General features: G+C 37.2%; 1 protein-coding gene across 1 annotated transcript in view; it reads right to left on the reverse strand.

Annotated features, from left to right (window-relative positions):
- Positions 1-8,616: 8,616 nt before the first annotated feature.
- Pdcd1lg2 (programmed cell death 1 ligand 2) overlaps positions 8,617-21,446 on the reverse strand; it is a 61,513-nt gene continuing 48,683 nt past the window's right edge. The window contains exon 6 of the mRNA XM_076843435.2: positions 8,617-9,066. Within this exon, the coding sequence (XP_076699550.2) occupies positions 9,053-9,066 (14 nt within the window). The 3' untranslated portion in view covers positions 8,617-9,052. The remainder of the gene's footprint in view (positions 9,067-21,446) is intronic.

The raw sequence follows: 21,446 nt of genomic DNA on the forward strand, positions 1-21,446 counted from the left end.
CGAAGAGCATGAGAAGAAGATTAACATTAAACAGGGATGAGAGGTGGGAGGGAAAGGGAGAGAGAAGGGAAATTGCATGTAAATGGAAGGAGACCCTCAGGGGTATACAAAATTACATACAAGAGGAGGTGAGGGGAAAGGGGGAAAAATATAAGGGGGAGAAATGAATTACAGTAGAGGGGGTAGAGAGAGAAGAGGGGAGGGGGGGAGGGGGATAGTAGAGGATAGGAAAGGCAGCAGAATACAACATACACTAGTATGGCAATATGTAAATCAATGGATGTGCAACTGATGTGATTCTGCAATCTGTATACGGGGTAAAAATGGGAGTTCATATCCCACTTGAATCAAAGTGTGAAATATGATATATCAAGAACTATGTAATGTTTTGAACAACCAACAATAAAAATTAATTAAAAAATAAAAAAATAAAAATAAAAATAAATATGAATAACCCTGAATTATCCAGATCATCTATACTAGTATTTCATAGGTAAGTTTCAACATAAACTTGAAAAATATTTTTTTTGAGATGAGATCTGACTGTGTTGCCCAGGCTGGTCTTGAACTTGTGGGTTTAAGTGATTTTCCTGCCTTAGCCTCCTGAGGGCTTGGATTACCGGCACATAACACCAGCATAGCTGTATAAACTTGAAAGAAAGCTGTTATTATTTTGCGCAAAAATTGACATAATTTATTAACAGAGCTCAACATATATTTATTAAGGTGAAAGGAAATCATGTTTCTTGATGATTTTTAAGTACTAGATGCATACAATAAAATAATCCTGTGAGAGAGGTATTATTATTAGGATATCTATATACAAATAAAGATATTAGGCTTAAACAAGTTAAATAATCTGCTAAAATATTAAATTATTAAGTAAATAGATCACACAACTAGAGAATGAGTGGGAGAGGGGAGGAGTAGATTAAGCATGAATTAACTTCAAATTTAAGAGTGGGCACAGGAAAAAGTATGATTTAGAAAAAAACTTGAGAGTAACCCAAGACATGAAGACTTAAATTACCAGGAAGTATCAATGTTTTAACCTGTTTAAATAGTGAAATTATATTTGAAAAAAATCCATTGTTGGGAGAATATGCCTATAACAATGTAAATGGATACTTATCAAAAGCAAATTGATAACCTGACTCAAGAGCCTGAAAAGTGTTCATACTCTAACTCTATAAATCCCTTTTCTGGCATCCATTCTAAGGAAATTTGATGTAAAAAGACATATATTATCTGAAATAGTATAATATATCAATGAGGGCATTGAACTGGATAATTTGAGCAATAATTGAAGGTACTCTTTGCAAAGGTATGGACTGAATACAGGGAACTCCAAGGAATACTGCAGTACCCCAGGGCTAGCAGGAAGAAAGTATGTGTGTGTGTGTGTGTGTGTGTGTGTGTGTGTGTGTGTGTGTTACTCAGGCATCCAAGCTTGAAAAGGGGAGAAAAGGGAGCAGTTACTGAAAGATAACAGGAGTTATCCACATAGAGGAGGTCATCAGATAGGAGTTCTGACCGTTTGTTGACAGATTTATCCAGCTAGGAGTGACCCTGGAGTAGAAGAGGAATAATCCTGGAGTAGAAGAAGAGCCTGAGTAATAAATACCCATCATCCCCTTTCTCTCATCCTCTGATCTCTTATCAGTGTTTCCATTGGCTGAACCTAATCAGAAGCCAAAGGGCAAGAGATCCTGTTGTTATAGTCCATAGTCCATATAAGTCAGTCTCACGGGGCATAGAGCAGGGTGGAGAATGCTGGAGAGTGGAATCTGCAGGGGCTGATGAAAAATATACAGTCCCAAAACTTTCAACTGAAGTGGCAAAAACATCAGCATCAACCATAACCTTCCATCAATAGTGAGATGGTTAAACTGTGTCACAGACGCTCAGTAGAATACTAAGCAACCATTAAAAATGATAATAAGGAAAACTAGCCAGCAACTTAAGTATAAACTTATTGTACAAGACAAAATTTTTAAAAGAATAAAAAATTATATGTTACAGTTTTATTTAAATTTATATTCATAGATGAACAAAGCAAAAATAAACAGCTAAAATGAAAATACTTGTGATTGGACGATGAGATCAGGTGGTTTTTGTTGCTTGCTCTTTCACAATTCCTCAAACTCTCCCTAACACTATTTTTGCTCCCATTGTAAAAAACACTTAAAAAAAGATGTAGAACTCATCTACCTTTTTAAAGAATTGCTATTATATACTTTTTAACCAATCATATTAAAGTCATTAAAAGTAAGAAAGTTAAGTATAGTTGCTCTCCTTAACATGTAACGAGTCTCAGAGCCAATCATGCAGGAGGCACTAAACACATACAGGGTACTGTGCGAGTGAAAAAACCCTACTCTCTCCCTTACCCTCCAGAGTGCAGGGGGAAGAGAAAGCATGTGCTCAAATCCCTCTGATCCCAAACTCAGAAAAAAACTGCTTTTCAGAGAGGGAAAAGAAAGCATTGCTGTGTCCAAAGGAAAGAGAGCTCATAGTTGAAGAAAATTGGAAAATATTCACTGACAGATAATGTCTAAATGATGGACAAGATTTTTCCAGGGAGTATTGAAGAAAGGAAGTATTCTGGCTAGAGAGGACAGTACAAGCATACTTACAGTCCAGTGACCATTTTGACTTTGCTGGAAGTTGAGGCGTGTATCAGAGAGCCTGGGAAACAAACCCCATGCTATACAGTTAGACTAGAAATTTCCTGGAGAATATAGGTTCCCTTAGGATTAGGACTTAGAAGAAATTCCCTGCAGACAAATTAGCTTTATAACGTCATGAGCATTACCTATTGGCAAGGGATCATGGCTGATAAGTATGGGGATTACCAGTGATATTTGATATTTATCAGATATTTACTATGCACCACACATGCTAAGTGCCTGATAAAGAAAGGTGCTAAGTTCCTTCCTTCCTTCCTTCCTTCCCTCCCTCCCTCCCTCCCTCCTTCCTTCCTTCCTTCCTTCCCTCCCTCCCTCCCTCCCTCCCTCCCTCCCTCCCTCCTTCCTTCCTTCCTTCCTTCCTTCCTTCCTTCCTTCCTTCCTTCCTTTCTTTCTTCTTTTGTAGCCATCTTAATATCTTTGTCATCTTTATTTTTCTCCCATTTACTGTAGAATACAGAGTCCTGGATTTTTTGGTTACAGATTGGTAGCCTGGAACCCAGGAGAAGCCCCAGACTCCTAACAGTGAGGTATGGATATTTTGCTATTACATCTTTTTAAAATTAATTTTCTAAAATTTATATAGGACAGTGGAATGCATTATAATTCATATTACACATATAGAACACACTATTTCATATATCTGGTTGTATACAAAGTATATTCACACCAATTTGTGTCTTCATACATGTACTTTGGATAATGATGGCCATCACATTCCACCATCATTCTAACCCCATGCCCCCTCCCCACCCCTCCCAACTCTCTGCCTTATCTAGAGTTCGTCTATTCCTCCCATGCTCCCGCTACCTATCCCACTGTGAATCAGCCTCCTTATATCAGAGAAAATATTCAGTATTTGTTTTTTTGGGGATTGGCTAATTTCACTTAGCATTATCCCCTACATCTCCATCCATTTACTTGCAAATGCCATGGTTTTATTCTCTTTTATTGCTGAATAATATTCCATTGTGTATATATGACACATTTTTTTTTATCCATTCATCTACTGAAGGGCACGTAGGTTGGTTCCACAATTTAGGTATTGTGAATTGTGCTGCTATAAACATTGATATAGCTGTGTCCCTGTAGCATGCTTTTTTTCAGTCCTTTGGATATAGACTGAGGAGATGGATAGCTGGGTCAAATGGTGGTTCCATTCCCAATTTTCCAAGGAATCAGTACTCCATACTGCTTTCCATATTGGCTGCACCAATTTGTAGTCTAACCAGCAGTGTATGAGTGTACTTTTCCCCTGACATCCTCGCCAACAGTTATTGTTTGTCTTCATGATAGCTGCCATTCTGACTGGAGTGAGATGAAATCTTAGAGTAGTTTTAATTTGCATTTCTCTAATTGCTAGCGATGATGAACATTTTTTCATATATTTGTTGATTGATTGTATATCATCTTCTGAGAAGTGTCTGTTCAGGTCCTTCACCCATTTATTGATTGGGTTATTTGTTTTTTGGTGTTTAGCTTTTTGAGTTCTTCATATACTCTAGAGATTAGTGCTGTATCTGATGTGTGAAGGGTAAAGATTTACTCCCAGGATGTAGGCTCTTTGTTCACCTCACAGATTGTTTCTTTTACTGAGAAAAAACTTTTTAGTTTGATTTCAGCCCATTTATTGATTCTTGGTTTTAATTCTTGCACTATATGAGTCTTATTAAAGAAGTTGGGGCCTAATCCCACATGATGAAGATTAGGGCCTACTTTTTCTTCTATTAGACACAGTCTCTGGTTTAATTCCTATGTCCTTGATCCATTTTGAGTTAAGTTTTGTGCATGGTGAGAGATTTTGTTGTGTATGGATTTCCAGTTTTCCCAGCACCATTTGTTGAAAATGCTATCTTTTGTCCAGTGAATGTTTTTGGCACCTTTATCTAATATAATTGGAATTTTGTGGGTCAGTCTCTGTGTCCTCTATTCTGTACCATTGGTCTACCAGTCTGTTTTGGTGCCAATACCATGTTGTTTTTGTTACTATTCCTCTGTAGTATAGTTTAAGGTCTGGTATAGAGATGCCACTTGCTTCACTCTTCCTGCTAAGGATTGCTTTAGCTATTCTGGGTCTCTTATTTTTCCAGATGAATTTCATGACTGCTTTTTCTATTTCTATGAGGAATGCTATTAGGTGGGATTTTGATCAGAATTGCATTAAATCTGTATAGTGCTTTTGGTATGGTCATTTTGATAATATTAATTCTGTCTATCCAAGAACAAGGGAGGTCTTTCCATCCTCTAAGGTCTTCTTTGATTTCTTTTTTTAGGGTTCTGTAGTTTTTATTGTATAAGTCTTTCACCTCTTTTGTTAAGTTGATTCCCAAGTATTTTATTGAGGCTATTGTAAATGGAGTAGTTTTCCTCATTTCCCTTTCTGAGGATTTGTCACTGATATACAGAAATGCCTTTGATTTATGGGTGTTGATTTTATATCCTGCTACTTTGCTGAACTCATTTACTAGTTCTAGAAGTTTTCTGTGGATGCATTTAGATATAGAATTGTATCATCAACCATTAGTTCTAATTTGAGTTCTTCTTTTCCTATGTGTATCCCTTTAATTTCTTTCGTCTAATTGCTCTGGCCAGTGTTTCAAGAACTATGTTCAATAGAAGTGGTGAAAGAGGGCATTCCTGTTTTGTTCCAGTTTTTAGAGGGAATGACTTCAATGTTTCTCCATTTAGAATGATGTTGGCCTGGGGCTTAGCATAGATAGCCTCTATGATGTTGAAATATGTTCCTGTTATCCCTAATTTTTCTAGTGTTTTGAACATGAAGGGGTGCTGTATTTTGTCAATGCTTTTTCTGCATCTATTGAGATGATCATATAATTCCTATCTTTAAGTCTATTGATGTGATGAATTACATTTATTAATTTCCGTATGTTGAACCAATCTTGCATCCGTGGGATGAATCCCACTTGGTCGTGGTGCATGATCTTTTTGATATGTTTTTTATTCAATTTGACAGAATTTTATTGACATTTTTTGCATTTATGTTTATTAGAGATATTGGTCTGATTTTTTTATGTGTCTTTGCCTGGTTTTGGAATCAGGGTGATATTGGCCTCATAGAATGAGTTTGGAAGTGCTGCCTCTTTTTCTATTTTCTGAAATAAATTGAAGAGTGTTGGTATTAGTTCTTCTTTAAAGGTCTTGTAGAACTCAGCTGTGTATCCATCAGGTCCTGGGCTTTTCTTGGTTGGTAGGCTTCTGATGGCATCTTCTATTTCATTGCTTGAAATTGATCTGTTTAAATTGTGTATATCATCCTGATTCAATTTGGGCAAATCATATGACTCTAGAAATTTGTCGATGCTTTTGATATTTTCTATTTTATTGGAGTATAAGTTTTCAAAATAATTTCTAATTATCTCCTGTATTTCTGTAGTGTCTGTTGTGATATTTCCTTTTTTATCATGTATGTTTATGATTTGAGTTTTCTCTCTCCTTCTCTTGGTTAGCATGGCTAAAGGTCTGTCAATTTTATTTATTTTTTTCCAAGAACAACTTTTTGTTCCAAGAACCAACAATTTTTTCAATTGTTTCTTTTGTTTCAATTTCATTGATTTCAGCTCTGATTTTAATTATTTCCTATATTCTGCTGCTTTGGGTGTAGATTTGTTCTTCTTTTTGGTACCTTTCTTATGCTGCTAATTTTTTAGATATGGAAATTGTTGCCTAGAAAGGACAACTGACACATCCAAAGTAGTATACCTCATGTATAGTGAATCTTGGGTTTGAATTTCTGATGCTAGAACCTGCACTCTAATCCATGCTTCTGTACATCTTCTTAGAAAGAGTAAAAGTGAAATTAATCCTGGACCAGTGAAGAGACCACAGGATGCATGAGACTTATAAAATCCCACCTTAGAGTCCCGTCTGGTAGGAAATCAGGGAACATTAAGGGTTATAATAAATAGAGTTTCATTGTCCCAGCTCTATCCTATCCACTGAACAGGTAGCTTTAACTTATCTATAAAGTGGAGACATTAACAGTGCCTTTTCCAGTGAGGTTTGAAAGAATTCATTCTAATAGTATGTGTAAAGTGCTTAACAACACTGGTCACATAATAAGTGCTTGATAAATATTGAATGTTAAGATAGCACACTATGGTATAGAGCATTTCTCACATGGGAACACACTGCCTTATGTTCTCCCATGACAATCCTGAATTTTAGGGTACCGGATTGAGTACTCCTTTTGCTATTGTAGTACAGAAAATGGCCCCAGTGTAAGACCAAAGATTGCAGTATTTTGAATCCATTATGTAGTTGGGTTCCTAGAGTAAAAGACAATCACCTAATTCTGATTTGTCAATCAGGTTTCAACATGCCAAGCACATATTTGGGAGGTGTATGGATGTGCTTATTTCCCAGGGAGAAAACCTTGTCTGCCTGCCCTTTTCTCTGTGACACTGGAAAGTGCAGCAGGATGGGCTTCCTGGGCTGCTTCCTAGCCCCAAACGGGAAGCCTGGGAAGCAGCCCAGGAACCCTACTCTGCTGAAAAAGGTGCTGCTGAAGAGTGTCTCCAAGGCTTTCAAATCAATGGGAGCCAAATGGCCTGACAGAATATTAAATGTACTAACTTTAAAGGGGCCTCAGGGAGCCATGAAGCCCAAAGTAGAACATTTAAAACACTCTGAAGAATGAACAATTGAGCTGGGTGTGGTGGTGCACCCTGGCAGTCCCAGAGGCTTGGGAAGCTGAGGCAGAAGGGATTGCAAGTTCAAAGCCAGCCTCAGCGATTTAGGGAGGCCCTGAGCAAATTAGCAAGACTGCCTCAAAATAGAAAATAAAAAGAGCTGGGGATGTTGTTCAATGGTTAAGAGCCCCTGGGTTTAATCCCTGGTACAAAAAAAAAAAAAAAAAAATTCCAAGTTTCATTCTTCAGAGGCATTTTCTGACTTATATAGACAAACACTGAAGAAACTAGGAGGTTAATTTGTTACTCATTTCCACCTTCCTTCATTCATATTAACCCAAATTCTGCTCAGTCCATGTATCAGTTAAAGACTGTGTTTTAGACCTGCTAACCTGAGACTGTTATACTAGTTCATGTACACATTTGGACAGTTCATGGATCAATTAATGCCCTGAGCTTTGTGGCTCCAGCATAAAGACCAAATATAAGACAAATAACCTGTTGTATAGACCAGTCACTCTTCCCTTCAAGAAACATGATAGGAACCCACAGGGTTTCCATACTACTAATCATCAAACGTCTTGACTAGAGAGCACCACTGTTTCAACAGCATGGAAACTGAGTCACTGAGTTTAACTAAGTTTAAAATTAGACAAAGGATCAGGAAAAGAGGCTTAGTTTGGAGCTTTGACTACTACTCATCTGAAGTCTCTGCCTGTTAAGTATTTTTACTTTATACCATTTATTTCTAAGGTTAAAGAAAATTTTTCTTAAGGGAAGATATAGTTAAAAAAAAACATTTTACATGGTACCATTTGGACTAAAAAATATTTTGTGATTTAGACCTTAATAAAAAAAGACTCAATTCCTTTTCTCTATAATTTATGTACTTAATGTATACTTAAATGCTTTCTAATCATTAGAACAACTTCAAATACTATCAAGATTCTGGGAAGCCAGAAAGAATGCCAGTTATGGCATTTTGGTACAAAGCCCTGTCTGTGAGCTTCCAGTCTCCAGCGGAAGCGATAGATAAAAATAACCACTGGCAATCTGTTTTTTTTTTTTTCTATAACTGGAAATTTCCACATCTGCTTCTGACTTGCTTTGGAAAGTTAGGGGGAAGTGATTCTCTTTGCTTTCAGTCTAGCAGCAAGAAGGAGCCTCAGGACACTCACTAGGGGCCAGATTCCCATGGAGTAACTTTCTTTCTTTTTTTTTTTTTCATTTATTTAGATTTTCTTAGATTATTTTCTTTTTTTATTATTAGTTGCTCAAAACATTACAAAGCTCTTGACATATCATATTTCATACATTTGATTCAAGCGGATTATGAACTCCCATTTTTACCCCGTATACAGATTGCAGAATCACATGGGTTACACATCCACTTTTTTACATACTGCCATACTAGTGTCTGTTGTGTTCTGCTGCCCTTCCTATACTCCATGGAGTAACTTTCTAAAGTGTAGTAGTGTTTGTTCAGAGCCACAGGCTGCAGAGCCCCAAGCAGTGAAAGGCTGGGCTATAGAGTTCCTTCCTCTAAGTACACCATGGCTAGGTGCTGTCCAGTCTTGCTGCAGGCTCTTGATTAAAGTGTTGGGTGATCCAAAGATATTTGAAAAGTGCAAATGGCAAACTCTGCTTGCCAAGGGATCCTTGTTCAGTTTCTGGAAGACTCTTGAAGATGTGGTATCAGCATTCCAGCTCCTAAGACTATAGGTTCAGATCTAGGGAGAAAAGTCCACAATTAGGAAAAAAAACAAAACACATTCCTGAGTAGAAAAATATATCACCTCTCAATAATAGACTGAAGTAAGAAATTACTTTAGAAAACACACATCTGTCTGGAACCAGCATAGTTCAAAACCTTTCATCCCACCCTTTCTACCACTGCCCTAGTCCAAGTCTCCTCCCAGATATATTGTAGGAGCTTGTCCCTCCGTTATAAGAGTCTCAGACACTTCAGTAATACTGGAGCACATTTCATGGGGCTTGCTCTTGAAAATCCTTTACAGTTCCTTATTGCACCAGATATTTTTTATTAATTCCTGCAGATCCATTCTCCACCCACTCTCCCTGTTCATGCCCCAGGATGATGACATTGTAGATGGTTGCTAATGACTTCTGCTCCTCTTCCCTAGGTCTAAACAGAAAGGAAAGGGCACTTGAAGTCTCTTGATGTGTGTGTGTGTATGTGTGGGGGGAATTCTGAGGATTATGAGGCTAAATAAGGTAGGCTTTGGAATAAAAGGGTAACACGAGGGCTATATGATTTTCCAAATATGTTCTGAGAAGCACAAAGTAGCTCAAGACCCTTGCAGAAAAATATAGTAGGGTATTTATATTCTACTCCAATTTCATCACTTTTTTAATTAAAATTTTTTAGAAATTTTAATTGACTCATAATAATGATATATTTGTGGGGTACAGTGTGATTTTCAATATTATATTCAATGGACAATGATCAGATCAGGGTAATTAGTATACCCATTACCATTAATATAACCCAATATTTATCATCTCTTTGCTTTGGGAATATTCAACTTCTCTCACTAGCTATTTCAAAATATATAATACTGTTGTCAACCATAGTTATACAACTGTGCTATAGAACAAATGATTTCTCCTATGCAACCGTTAACCATTAACCATTCTCTTTCGATCTCCATGAAGCATGGCATGTATAATCATTAGTCTCTAATAACCACTATTCTACTCTCTACTTCTATGTTATGAACTATTTTAGCTTCCACATGTGAGAATATGCACTATTTGTCTTTCTGTGCCTGACTTATTTTATGTAATATAATGTCTTCCAGTTCTAGCCATGTCCCTACAAATGACAAGATTCATTCATTATGGCTGTATAAGATTTCATTGCTTATTACAGCACATTTTCTTTATCCAGTCATCCATCAATGGAAAATTAGTGGATTTCATACCTTAGCTATTGTGAACATGGCAGTGCTGGTATCTCTTCACCATGCTCATTTCCTTTCCTTCAGCTATATACACAGTAGAGTAATTGATAGATCATAGGGTAGTTCTATTTCTAGATTTTGGAGGAATCTGAATACTATTTTCTATAATGGCTCTACTAATTGATATTCTCACCAACAGGGTGCAAGAGTTTCCCTTTCTCCACATCCTTGCCAGTACTTATACTTTGTCTTTTTGTTAAGAGTCATTCATTTTTACTGTAGGTATGTGACATGTCATTGTGTTTTGATTTGCATTTTTCTGGAGGTAAATGATGTTGAACATTTTTTCATATGTTTATTTGCCCATTTTTAAAGTTAGATTCTTCCCATTGTTGTTTGAGTTCCTTATGTATCCTCTACCACTGTTTAAATCTGCATTCCTATAAGACTTCTGCTCATAATTTACTTTGTAATGGAAAAAGAAAATAATTGGGAACCACTGGAGTAGGAAAGAAGAAAGGAAACACTGGTGGTAGAGTGCTGAGGTTGCAGTTAGTTCCAGGTGGAAGAACAAAACAATGGGCCTTTTGCCAGGGGTATATAGAAAGCTGGCTCCTTTTATTTGAATTTTAGCCAAATTATACCAATGAGAATAGTCTATTGAGTATCATCTCTAATATTTGATTGTAAGAATATTGGATGACTGATATTATGCTTAATTCATTCTTATAATTTCCATAAGAATTACCTGAAACAGAGTCTTACAAATAGTAGATGCTTAGTACAAGTTTGTGAGCAGAAGAATAAATGAAAGAATAGCACTATCCTGAGAATTGCAGCATCTATTTTTCCATGACTATGTTATTAACTTATTATTTCTTAGTTCCAATATCACTATTTCTAAAATAAGAAAGCTAGATTACAGGCTCTACAAGCTCTAACAAAGCATGGTTTGACGACCAGAATAATCTCTTTTTAAAAAGACCCATGATACATATTTATGGCATCAGGATTGACTCCTAAAGTATTACTGCTTGACAGCCTACTTGTCTACATCAGAGTAAGAAGGCATAAACTTAAAAGAAGCACAAGTGAGGTTAGATGAAAAATAACTTCTACAAATGCAAAGGTCATTGTACTATAGATGAGAACTCAGAGGGCCTGTGTGGCAGATCCAATTCTATCCCCTAAATTTTGAGATAATTTTATACAAGTCACCTCATCTCTTATGTCTTTGCAGTATATTCATCTTTTTTAATGTAGCTGTGCTAGAAATCTTTGCAAGAAAACTAAGACATGGTTTGTATCTTTAAAAGAAAGTATAACATTGACTTCTTTAGAGTTGATAGGGAACCTAAGGAAGAGTCTTATACAATGTATTAACTGCTGAGATATAGAGAGGTGAGTAGGAGATCTCTCTTTACCTAAGAGGCATCCCTGGGTATTTAAATAGAATATGTTGGGACATTAAAAATGTATTAAATGTGTTAAAATACGAAGAAAATTTACAAAGTAGAAAACCATACAAGATTCTATATCCCAAAGACAATAATTCTTGACATTTTCATAGTTTTCCTTCTTCTTTTTGAAGAAAGTGGTAAGGTGAACAAGTAAACACTTTTAATAGAACACAAATGATATAGTAGATTTTTATATACTACCTTTTTCTACTTTTTATTACATAGAAAGAATTTTCTTACATTATTATTCTTCAGGAAGGAAATTTTAAATGACAACATATAGTTTATTGAGTAAAGATTCTAGCTTTCCCCTGTTGTGTCAGTCAGGATATATGAGGTTATGCTGCAGTAACAAACAACTCCAAAATCTCAATATAATAAACAAAGTTTTATTTTTTGCTCATGCTCCATGTCAACTGAAGGTCAGCAAAGTTTTTCTTCTAATTTTTAGTTTCTAAGAGGCTGAGACTGATATAGCAATTATTATCTCAAATATTTCAGGTTACTAAGTCAGATAAAAAAAAAACAAACAAACAGCAAAGCACATAGTGGCTCTCAGGTGCTTTCATTTAATTTACCAAAGCAAGTAACATGACCACATAACTACAATTGCAGGGAAGTTCAATTCTATCATGTACACAGGCAAGAGATGCAGGAAATGATGAAATAGCACAAACATCCTCCATGCCCACCATGGAGGAGGATGAGAATGGATTATCTCTTTGGCAATCTCTAGTTTTATTTGAGACTTTTCCCTTTACAATATGAAAATAAAAGCCTTGAAGGTCCATCTGGGGAAATTGAGGAGAGTGGATTTCCATAAGAATAAGAACATGAAGCAATTTTCCCAGAATTACCTAGAAAGTTAGGGGTAGAACCACAGAGTGGAAAACACCACTGAGCAACTGAGCCCTGCTGGGCACTCTCACAATAACCAGATCTGGCTTCAGTTGCTGACCAATCTGTGAAGTAAAACTGGTAAGCCCTTCCTTTCTTTAGTGGGAAGGGAGAATAATCACCTAAATAAAAGTCTGTCAGAAGTATGTGTGATGGACATGCCCAGGACAAGTTCCAAGAACCCATCTCTCAAGATGATGCTGAGTCAGAATATGAGGGTAGAGAATGACTTTCAGGCAGCCCGGAAGTGGACACTTCCTCACAATGGAGGATTTTTATGGTCAAGTTGAGCTGAGTTGCAGAGAATGGGTATGGGAGATTGAGAGTCTACGGCTGGCAAGGCCTAAACAATATCACAACATTAGCTGTGGCAATTTCTGGAAAATACATCGTATATTATTTTAAATATTATTTTTAGATGTTGATGAACCTTTAATTTTATTCATTTATTTATATGTGGTGCTGAGGATCGAAGCCAGTGCCTCATACATACTAGGCAAGTGCTCTGCCACTGAGCCACAAACCCCAGCCCTGTACCTTATTTTAATACTTTATAATTTTTATTTTTTTCTTTATTTTATTTTCCTTATTTTTATTATAATTATATATAATTGTAGGATTCCTTGTAACATATTCATGCATGCACATGAATATAACAATACAATTTGCTCAATATTGTTCCTCAGTATTTCCCCTTTCCTTCATTATTTTTCATTTTTATACTCAGAAAAAAATATATATAGTAGAGAGCCAAATTCAGTCAAAATCAATCATCTTTAAAATTTTTGCAGAATAAATTATAAGATACACAGCAAAGGGATAATGGGAAAATATCAAACTTAGATAGCTGCATTAACACTACTATCTCACTTCATTACACTGGCCAAGTAAACATAAAATATAGAAACGTGGTTGCAGCCAGAAAATAATGCTGTAATCATGTGCTTCAGAGTGGGCTAGTCTGTGAGTTCAAGGTAGAGGCATGAGCTGGGAGACAGTCTTATAGATTAAGCAAGGGAGGATAATGTGGTAGGTAGGTGTGGTTTCTGCACTTGAGTATTTGGGTCAATTTGCTGGGCCTAGTACTTACAAGACCTTGGGGAAATTATTTAACCTCTTTGTGTTTAGTTTTGACATCTATAAAGTGGAGGTGGAGGAGTATGTACCTAAGCAATTGCCAAAAGGATTAAATGAGTTAGTATCTCCAAAGTAGTTAGAACAGTAGCCTGGCATTATAAACATAAAGTTAATTATTATGGTATCTTAAAGTTGGCCCTGCAAGAAGTTTGAATTCGGGTAAGCAAGAGGATCATGGAGGGCATTCCAGGCAGCAGAGCCAACATGGGCAAAAGCAGAGGTGGGAATGAGTTTGGCAAGGGAAGGAGTAAGGATGGCGATGGTAGAAGCGGTGGGGAACGCTTGAATTGAGGAAAATTTTTGTTGAGGGGTATAGATGAAGTTGACTTAGTAAAATGTGGCTGTCAAAAGGACTGAAAAATCTTGGGAAGAAATTTAGATCTGGTCCATCTAAATGGAGAAGAAACTGACATGATAACGAAAACAAGGTTTGGTGGGCTTGGATCTGGCAGTGGTGTTCTGACTCTCCCTTAAGGGTTCTTCCCCAAACTTTCTATAAAAAATTAAAATCCTCATTAGGTGTTGTCAAAGAAAATAAAATATTAAATAAGTCAAACTATCTCATGACATCCATTTTATTGAGAAATAATTTTCAAAATTTTGGTTTGATTTTATCAAATCCTTTTGATTACAAGTTTTCCTCCCCTCTAGATTTACTCAGATATTCATTTTTTGAAATATGTAGTAGACTCTGGAATGACAGAGGTTTTCTTATTGTTGAGAGTCTGAGAGACAGTGAGAAAAAAATTCTGCTGAACTAAATAAAACCCCAAACAATCTTCATGCAAATCTGGAGTGGCAGGTTCATGCATGAGCAGGTATTAGACAGTTGCCTGTTAGACAATTACAGTGACCAGATAATAGATGGTTATTTAACTTCTGTTTTTAAAGGCTTGTGCAATTTTAAAGGTCTAACCAGGCAACTTTCTCTAGCTAACCTTGAGACCTAGATTGCCACCCCACAACCTCCCACCTCCCATCTCTTGCCTAATTTTGGTTGTCACAGAGTCCAGTTCTCTGGTCAAAAGCTAGTCTAGATGTCATTATGAAAGTTTGTAGCTGTGACTAACATTTACCATCAGCTAGTTTTTATTTTTAAACTCTTCTTAATTAACACAGATTACATTCCATAACACAGGTGCTTCATTCAATCAGTTGAATGCCTTCACAGCAAAAACATATTTCCTACAGAAGAAGGATTCTGTCTTAAGACTATAACACAAAGGGGGCTAGGGATGTGGCTCAAGCGGCAGCGTGCACGCTTGGCATGCGTGCGGCCCGGGTTCGAGCCTCAGCACCACATACAAGCAAAGATGTTGTGTCTGCTGATAACTAAAAAATAAATATTAAAAATTCTCTCTCTCCCTCACTCTCTCTTTGGAAAAAAAAAAAAAAGACTATAACATGAAGATTTTGCCTGAATTTCCAGCTTGCTGGCCCAGCCCACAGATTTCAAACTTGCTAACCTCCACAATCTGTGAACCAGTTTTTAAAAATGAATCAGTCAATCTGTCTCTCTCCCTCTGTCCTTCTCTTTCCCATTGCCTCCCCCACTATTGACACCATTTCTATGGGGTGCCCTTGACTCCTAAAAACAGACACCAGTTTCCTGGCTATTCAAATACTAGGGTCTAGATTTAATCTCTTCTCAAAATCATTATCTTCATATCCTGTTCCTTTTCTTTCCCAGGAGATATCGGCCAAAATGCTAAATTAGTTCTTGCCAAAGAGTTAATGACTGGTGAATAATATAACAGGAACTTAAAAAGTATCTACTAAATTTAACACATTGGTATTTGTCTTGACAAAAACCATAAAACATTACTCTGAATTAAATCGAGCCATTTTTTTTAATCATTGCTGGTTATTAATCAATATCTGAATTGTATGCAGATCTAAACAGGATTGCAAAGACTTAGGCTAATCGGAAAATAACTGAATGCAACTGAAACAATATAGAACACAAAATGTATTAGATAAGTGTTAAAATATGTATGTACATGACAAGAATGAAAATACTGATAAATGCGCACATAGTTATCTTTGAAGAAAAGAATACCTACTCATTGCTATACCCCATGACTTATTCTGGTCCCAAACCTAAGGCAATGTCATTCATCCATCACCATACTCCTCACCTAGAAGTGGTCCATCACACCATCCTCATTTTTGTTTCAAGCATCCTTGGCCTGAGATAAGGTCTATTTACCTTTCTGGATTTGGTCCCAATTTCTCAATTTACAGATGACAAAACTAAAATCTAGAGAGGCAATAGATTTTACCTATGGTTCTGTAGCCAGCTCACAGAATAATTCAAATCTAAATCTCCTGAATTTGAATCATGAGCACTTTTTATCCCTCTAGTACTGGGGATTAAACACAGGGTCACTCCATCATTGAACTACACCTCCAGTCCCTTTTTATTTTGTTTTGTGGCAGGGTCTTGCTAAATTGTTCAGGTTGCTCTAAAACTTGTGAACCTTTTGCTTCAAACATCCCAGATAGTGGGGATTACAGGTGTGCTCCACCATATTTCAGCAAAATGCTAAAATGAGTACCTCTGAATATTCTGTGTTACTGGTGGAAAGTTATTTAAAGTTTCTCTGATTTTCCTATGTCATTTTGAATGACGTAAATCCATGCATCATGGATTCCTAGATCACAAAAGGAAGGGAAGCTTTTGCCGAGAAAGCTCAAAGTATCCATTTTCCAACAGGACCCAGGCCCACCTGACCCCAGAGCTCCTCTTCCACATGGTTTATATTTTCTTTTCAACCAGCCTGAATGACTTCAGCAGCACCCTCTTCTGACCTCCACATTCATTCTTCTTCTTCCACAAATTCCAGCTCCAAGCCTGTTAGCCTCATGAAGAGATTTCTGTTCACCCAGTATTGCTCTTGAATCATAGCCCTCTTAATCATTGTTGTAAAATAAGTTGTTGACTGTATCTAGATTGAGTATCTACTCTTTGTTGGCAAATTTTAACCATGCTAACTTTGTGAGCCCAGACCTCTTGTGTAGTACGGCTTAGGAGAGCTTAGGAATAAAGACCTAGCAAAAAATAGCATGCTTGCTTTGGGGCTGAAAATCAGAGACCATCTTTGTTCTCCAAGAAATATAAGGAGCAATGCAGGATAGCAAGATCAAGCCTTAGGGGAAATGCCACAGAAAAGGGAGATTGTGTATATGCTGAAGCTATTCAGTTGCCTTTCATGAATTAATAGAAGAAGGCTTGCAGTTGCCCCTCTGTACCCATGGGTGTTCATGTCTGTGAGTTCAACCAACTATGAATTGAAAATATATATTTTTAAAAATTGTGTTTATACTGAACACGTACAGACTTTTTTTCTTATCACTATTCACTAAGCAATATAGTATAACAACTATTTATATAGCGTTTACATTGCTTTAGGCATTATACGTAATCTAGAGATGATTAAAAGTATATGGGGGATATACACAGGTTTATCTGCAAATATTATGCCATTTTATGAAAGAGACTTGCACATCTACTGATTTTGGTATCTGTGGGGTGTGGGGTCCTGGGAACCAATCCCTTATGAATTCAGAGGGGTCGTTGTATCTTTTAATTCACACTAAGAGAGAAAAGGGGGTGAAAAAGAAAAGCAAACTCATGCTTACTCACAGTTTTGTTCACTTCCCTCTTTACTGTGGTGACAGATCTTTTTGTTGTGCCTGAATTAATAAAAATCCCAGAAATAGAATGAGCGTTGGGGTAAACCTCAGTCAGTACTTAGGAAAGCTGTTGTTCCTAGTGATCAGATATGAAGGTCTTTGAAGAATGTGATAAGGAAAGTAAGGAGAAGGAAAACTGGCCACTTCCTTGTCTCCAATCTTTAGGTGGGGATCAAAGAGGGCAACCTTGGTTGTAAAGAAAAAGAATGTCCTCATTAAACATCTGAAAAAATGCATCTGTGTAGTGGGCATGCAACCTACCCTACACCATCCCCTTGCTCTTAGATGTGCTGTGGTCTCTGATTTTGTCCCAACCTGCTACTGCTGAGGAACACCATGTGATTAATAAAATATCTAAACCCTCTCCATTGAGTCCTCCAAGTTCTTTCTTTGAGATTAGTAAACATTATATTGGGCTTTTGCAACCCTGGTGTTGAAAAATGAGAAAATTATTCTGTTTATAGATTAAACTATGGCAGAACGAAAGTAAATCCATATATAGAGTTCCAGATGTCCACTGTGGTTTGGGACCTCAGACTGGGTAATACATAATGTAAAATCTGGACTCTAGGCCAGCACTCTGAACAACAACAACAACAAAAATAGTTAAGTTTCTATTCTTTTGTTTTCCCTTGGATTCCCCCAGGCACTTAGATGATGAGGGGCTGCGAATTTGGTATGTAATCCCAGAAATGCCAGGTTCTAGAATATTCTCTCCCTTCCTTCTATCTTAACTGCCACTTCCTGCCTTCCTTCCCTGGCACAGAGCAGAATGTATGGTTGCTTAATTTGAAGTAAGATGTAAATGACTGATGATTTAAAGTGACTAATATAGCAAAAGCACAAGTTCGTTGCTCACCACTAAATCCCCTGCTTTCATTTCTTCCCCTGATTTTACATGTCGTTTCCATTCTGATTCCCTTCTAGGGCTTGATGCTCAACTCTTGCCCTTGCCTGGGTTCCTGAATTCCATCACTGTTTCTGCTTTTGCTCTGTTCACCAGGTTTTTAGTAATTCCATCATAACTATCCTGATCTTGCTCAGAATTTGAGGGACTCTACCCAGCATTGTAGCCTCCCCTAATGTTTGCATTTGAAAGGAATTCAGTGGTTACCCCAGAAGAATTGATCTTGAATGCTGACATTTTCATTGGAGGCCTCTTAATGCCACAGGTCAGTGCCACTATTCTCTGTGGGTCTATGGCAACCATAAACCAGCAGCTGTGGTTTTTAGTATAGATTCCTGTAAAGCTCTGGCTCATTCTTCTAGGTGGTGCCACTCAGAGTCTGGTCTATAGGCTAGTGTGGGCAAACTGTTATCAGTCTGTGATAAACATAGAAATTGAGTGTAAACATTTAGAAACTTTTGGAATAATTCTTTTATTATTTTCTCTGATGGCATTTTTTGAAATATTTATTGCATCTAATAAAAAATAAGGTTTACTGTTTTATGCTTTTGTTCCTTCCATTACATTTTTTAGTAAGTGCTTATTATAAAATATCAACATACTGGAAATTAAAACAAACTAATCCTTCAACAGAGTTTGAGAAACACTTTTCAAGATCTGGATACTTGTTCCAGAGATCTAGATTCTATAGCAGGTGGCCTTTCTGGATTCTAACTTGGCTCGTTATTAGCTCAACAAATCAATGATAAAGTCACTCAAATCTTTTGGATTGAGAACTTGCTTTTGTTTTCAATTGCCCAAAGATAATGCTATTTAGACTGAGCCAATTTTTATTTTTTTTCAACAAAAAATCTACAGGTTTTAGAGTCACACTTGTGGACCCGTGTTCACATACAAGCCAGATGACTTTGGGATGTCAGATAACCTTTCTGAGCCTCAGTTCCTTCATCTGTAAAGACACCACCTCCATCTCAAGCAATTTTGGTTGGATTAAGTAAAAAGAAGTTTTTAAAGAGTCTGAGTGCCATCTAATAACTTTCTGCTGTGATGTAATTTTGCATATTTGCAGTGTCAAATATGGTAGCCACTGGCTGCAAGTGGCTCTTGAGCAGTAACAATGTGTGAGCAATTAAAATATAATTAATGAATTGAATTTTTATTTAAATTTAAATAGTCATTATATTGGATAGGACAGGTCTGGCATATTCATCAGCATATAGTAGGTTCAATGTTTACAATTTTATTGAAATATTAAATAAGTCAGATAATGCTTTAACACTGGGCACATATTGATGAATGAGAGGAACACAGTCCCTGTATTCATGAAACTTAAGGACTAGCTGAAAGCAGAAATTGACACTACTTTTGCAACAGAAATTGTTAGCTTCTTCTCTGGAACACAACAGATCACCTGGGGGCCCTTAATGGTTATCTTAGGAGGAAATGGTAAATAGAACCAACAATTTGGACCAACAATTTCTGCCCTCCCAATCCACCTTAGTGTGCAGAGTTGGTGGTGAGGCTTGGGTAGCTAAATCTGTTTAAGAGTCAAGGAGCCTTCTGGAAAGAAAGAAATTGAGACTACTACCTATCAACTTTAGTCTTCAAAGGATTAATAAGTTTAGGACAACAATGGCCCTAAGAGGAACTCAAGAGAAGGAAGTGAGGACAAGTGTCTCATGTTCAACACGACAAGTGTGGAAGAGGCTGGCTGTGCACAGCTGTGGTTAAGGCAGGAAGCCTCCCCTGCCTCTCTAGCCCATGAGGGTCTTGCTTTGGGACCAATGGTAAAGCACATGAGGGTGAGCCATAGGAATTGTAATCTGGTATCATCATGGTCTGCATGGGAATCTGGACCTGCAAGGGTACCTTTTTGCAGTGGATGGAGACATCAGAAGAGAACAAAAATTCTGTACAGCAAGAGTAGAGTCAGAAACAGCACAAAATTAGGGCTCTCTGATGGACTGACCTAGCTCTCCAGTAGGCTTTCTGCCTCTTTGGGAAGAGCACTGGTCCTGTAAACTGAGAAGGCCTCCTGATAGTTTGTGGGAGGTGGAGAAATGCATACTGTATGTGTGGGATGAGACATTGATCTTCTTGCTAAGATGAGCAAGTGGGTGCTTGAGGGATTAATTAGAAAACTAAAAAGAATGCAATGCATTTGTAGCCAAAGCTATTAAAAGCAGGTTCTAGACATTTACTTCTGTGCTGAGTGTATTGAAAGAAGAAGTCAGTGCTGTGGAAGCATACAACAAGAGGATTTAATTTAATAGGTGCGGCAAGGGGGTAGAATTGGGAGACTGAAGAAATGACAGCTGAAATTTAAAGGATGATTATAACTGAGGTAGACAAGAAGAAGGCATTTTAAGAACAGAGGACATCATAAAAGAAAGTTCAGAATTGACAGTGGGGTGCCTCTGGGGACTAGAAAATCCTCTATGGTGAGAGCTTGGGCAAGAAGGGCGGGTGATGGTGCTGTAGTCAAAGCTGGAGATATAAGTCAGATGCCCAGGGCTCATTGGGACTTCATCCATTGAGCAAAGAGAAGTCACTGAAGAGGTTGGACAAAGGAGAATGGTAGACTTTTATTAAAGCCTATTCTAGCCTATTCTCATCTAGAAAGGAAGAACAGATCATTAAGGAAGTGTCAGAATTAGATGCATGGAGATCAGTTAGGAGAATTCTGCTGTGGTCCAGGTTGAACACATATGTGGCAGTGAGGTTGTGTTAAAAAGCTATAAATGTTCCTTCTTTTGCTGCTTCCCATTTACACGTAGAGAGACCATCTCAAGCTAGTCGTGGTGGAATGCACTTTTAATCACAATGATTTGGGAGGCTGAGGAAGGAAGATTGTCAGTTGCAGGTCAGCCTGGGCAACTTAGCAAGCCCCTGTCTTAAATAAATAAATATTAAAAAAAGTAAAAGTAAGTAAGTAAATAAATAACTGACTGGGAATTATGGAACAAATTTAACAAAATTACACTATGTATATATATGCCACCGTGAATTACAACTTTATGTTTATAAAGCACCAACTTGAAAATAAATAAATTAAAAATAAAAGGAAGACCAGTAGAGTAGAGGAAAGG

This window comes from Callospermophilus lateralis, chromosome 2, assembly GCF_048772815.1.
Source record: "Callospermophilus lateralis isolate mCalLat2 chromosome 2, mCalLat2.hap1, whole genome shotgun sequence".
NCBI classification, from domain to species: Eukaryota; Metazoa; Chordata; class Mammalia; order Rodentia; family Sciuridae; genus Callospermophilus; species Callospermophilus lateralis.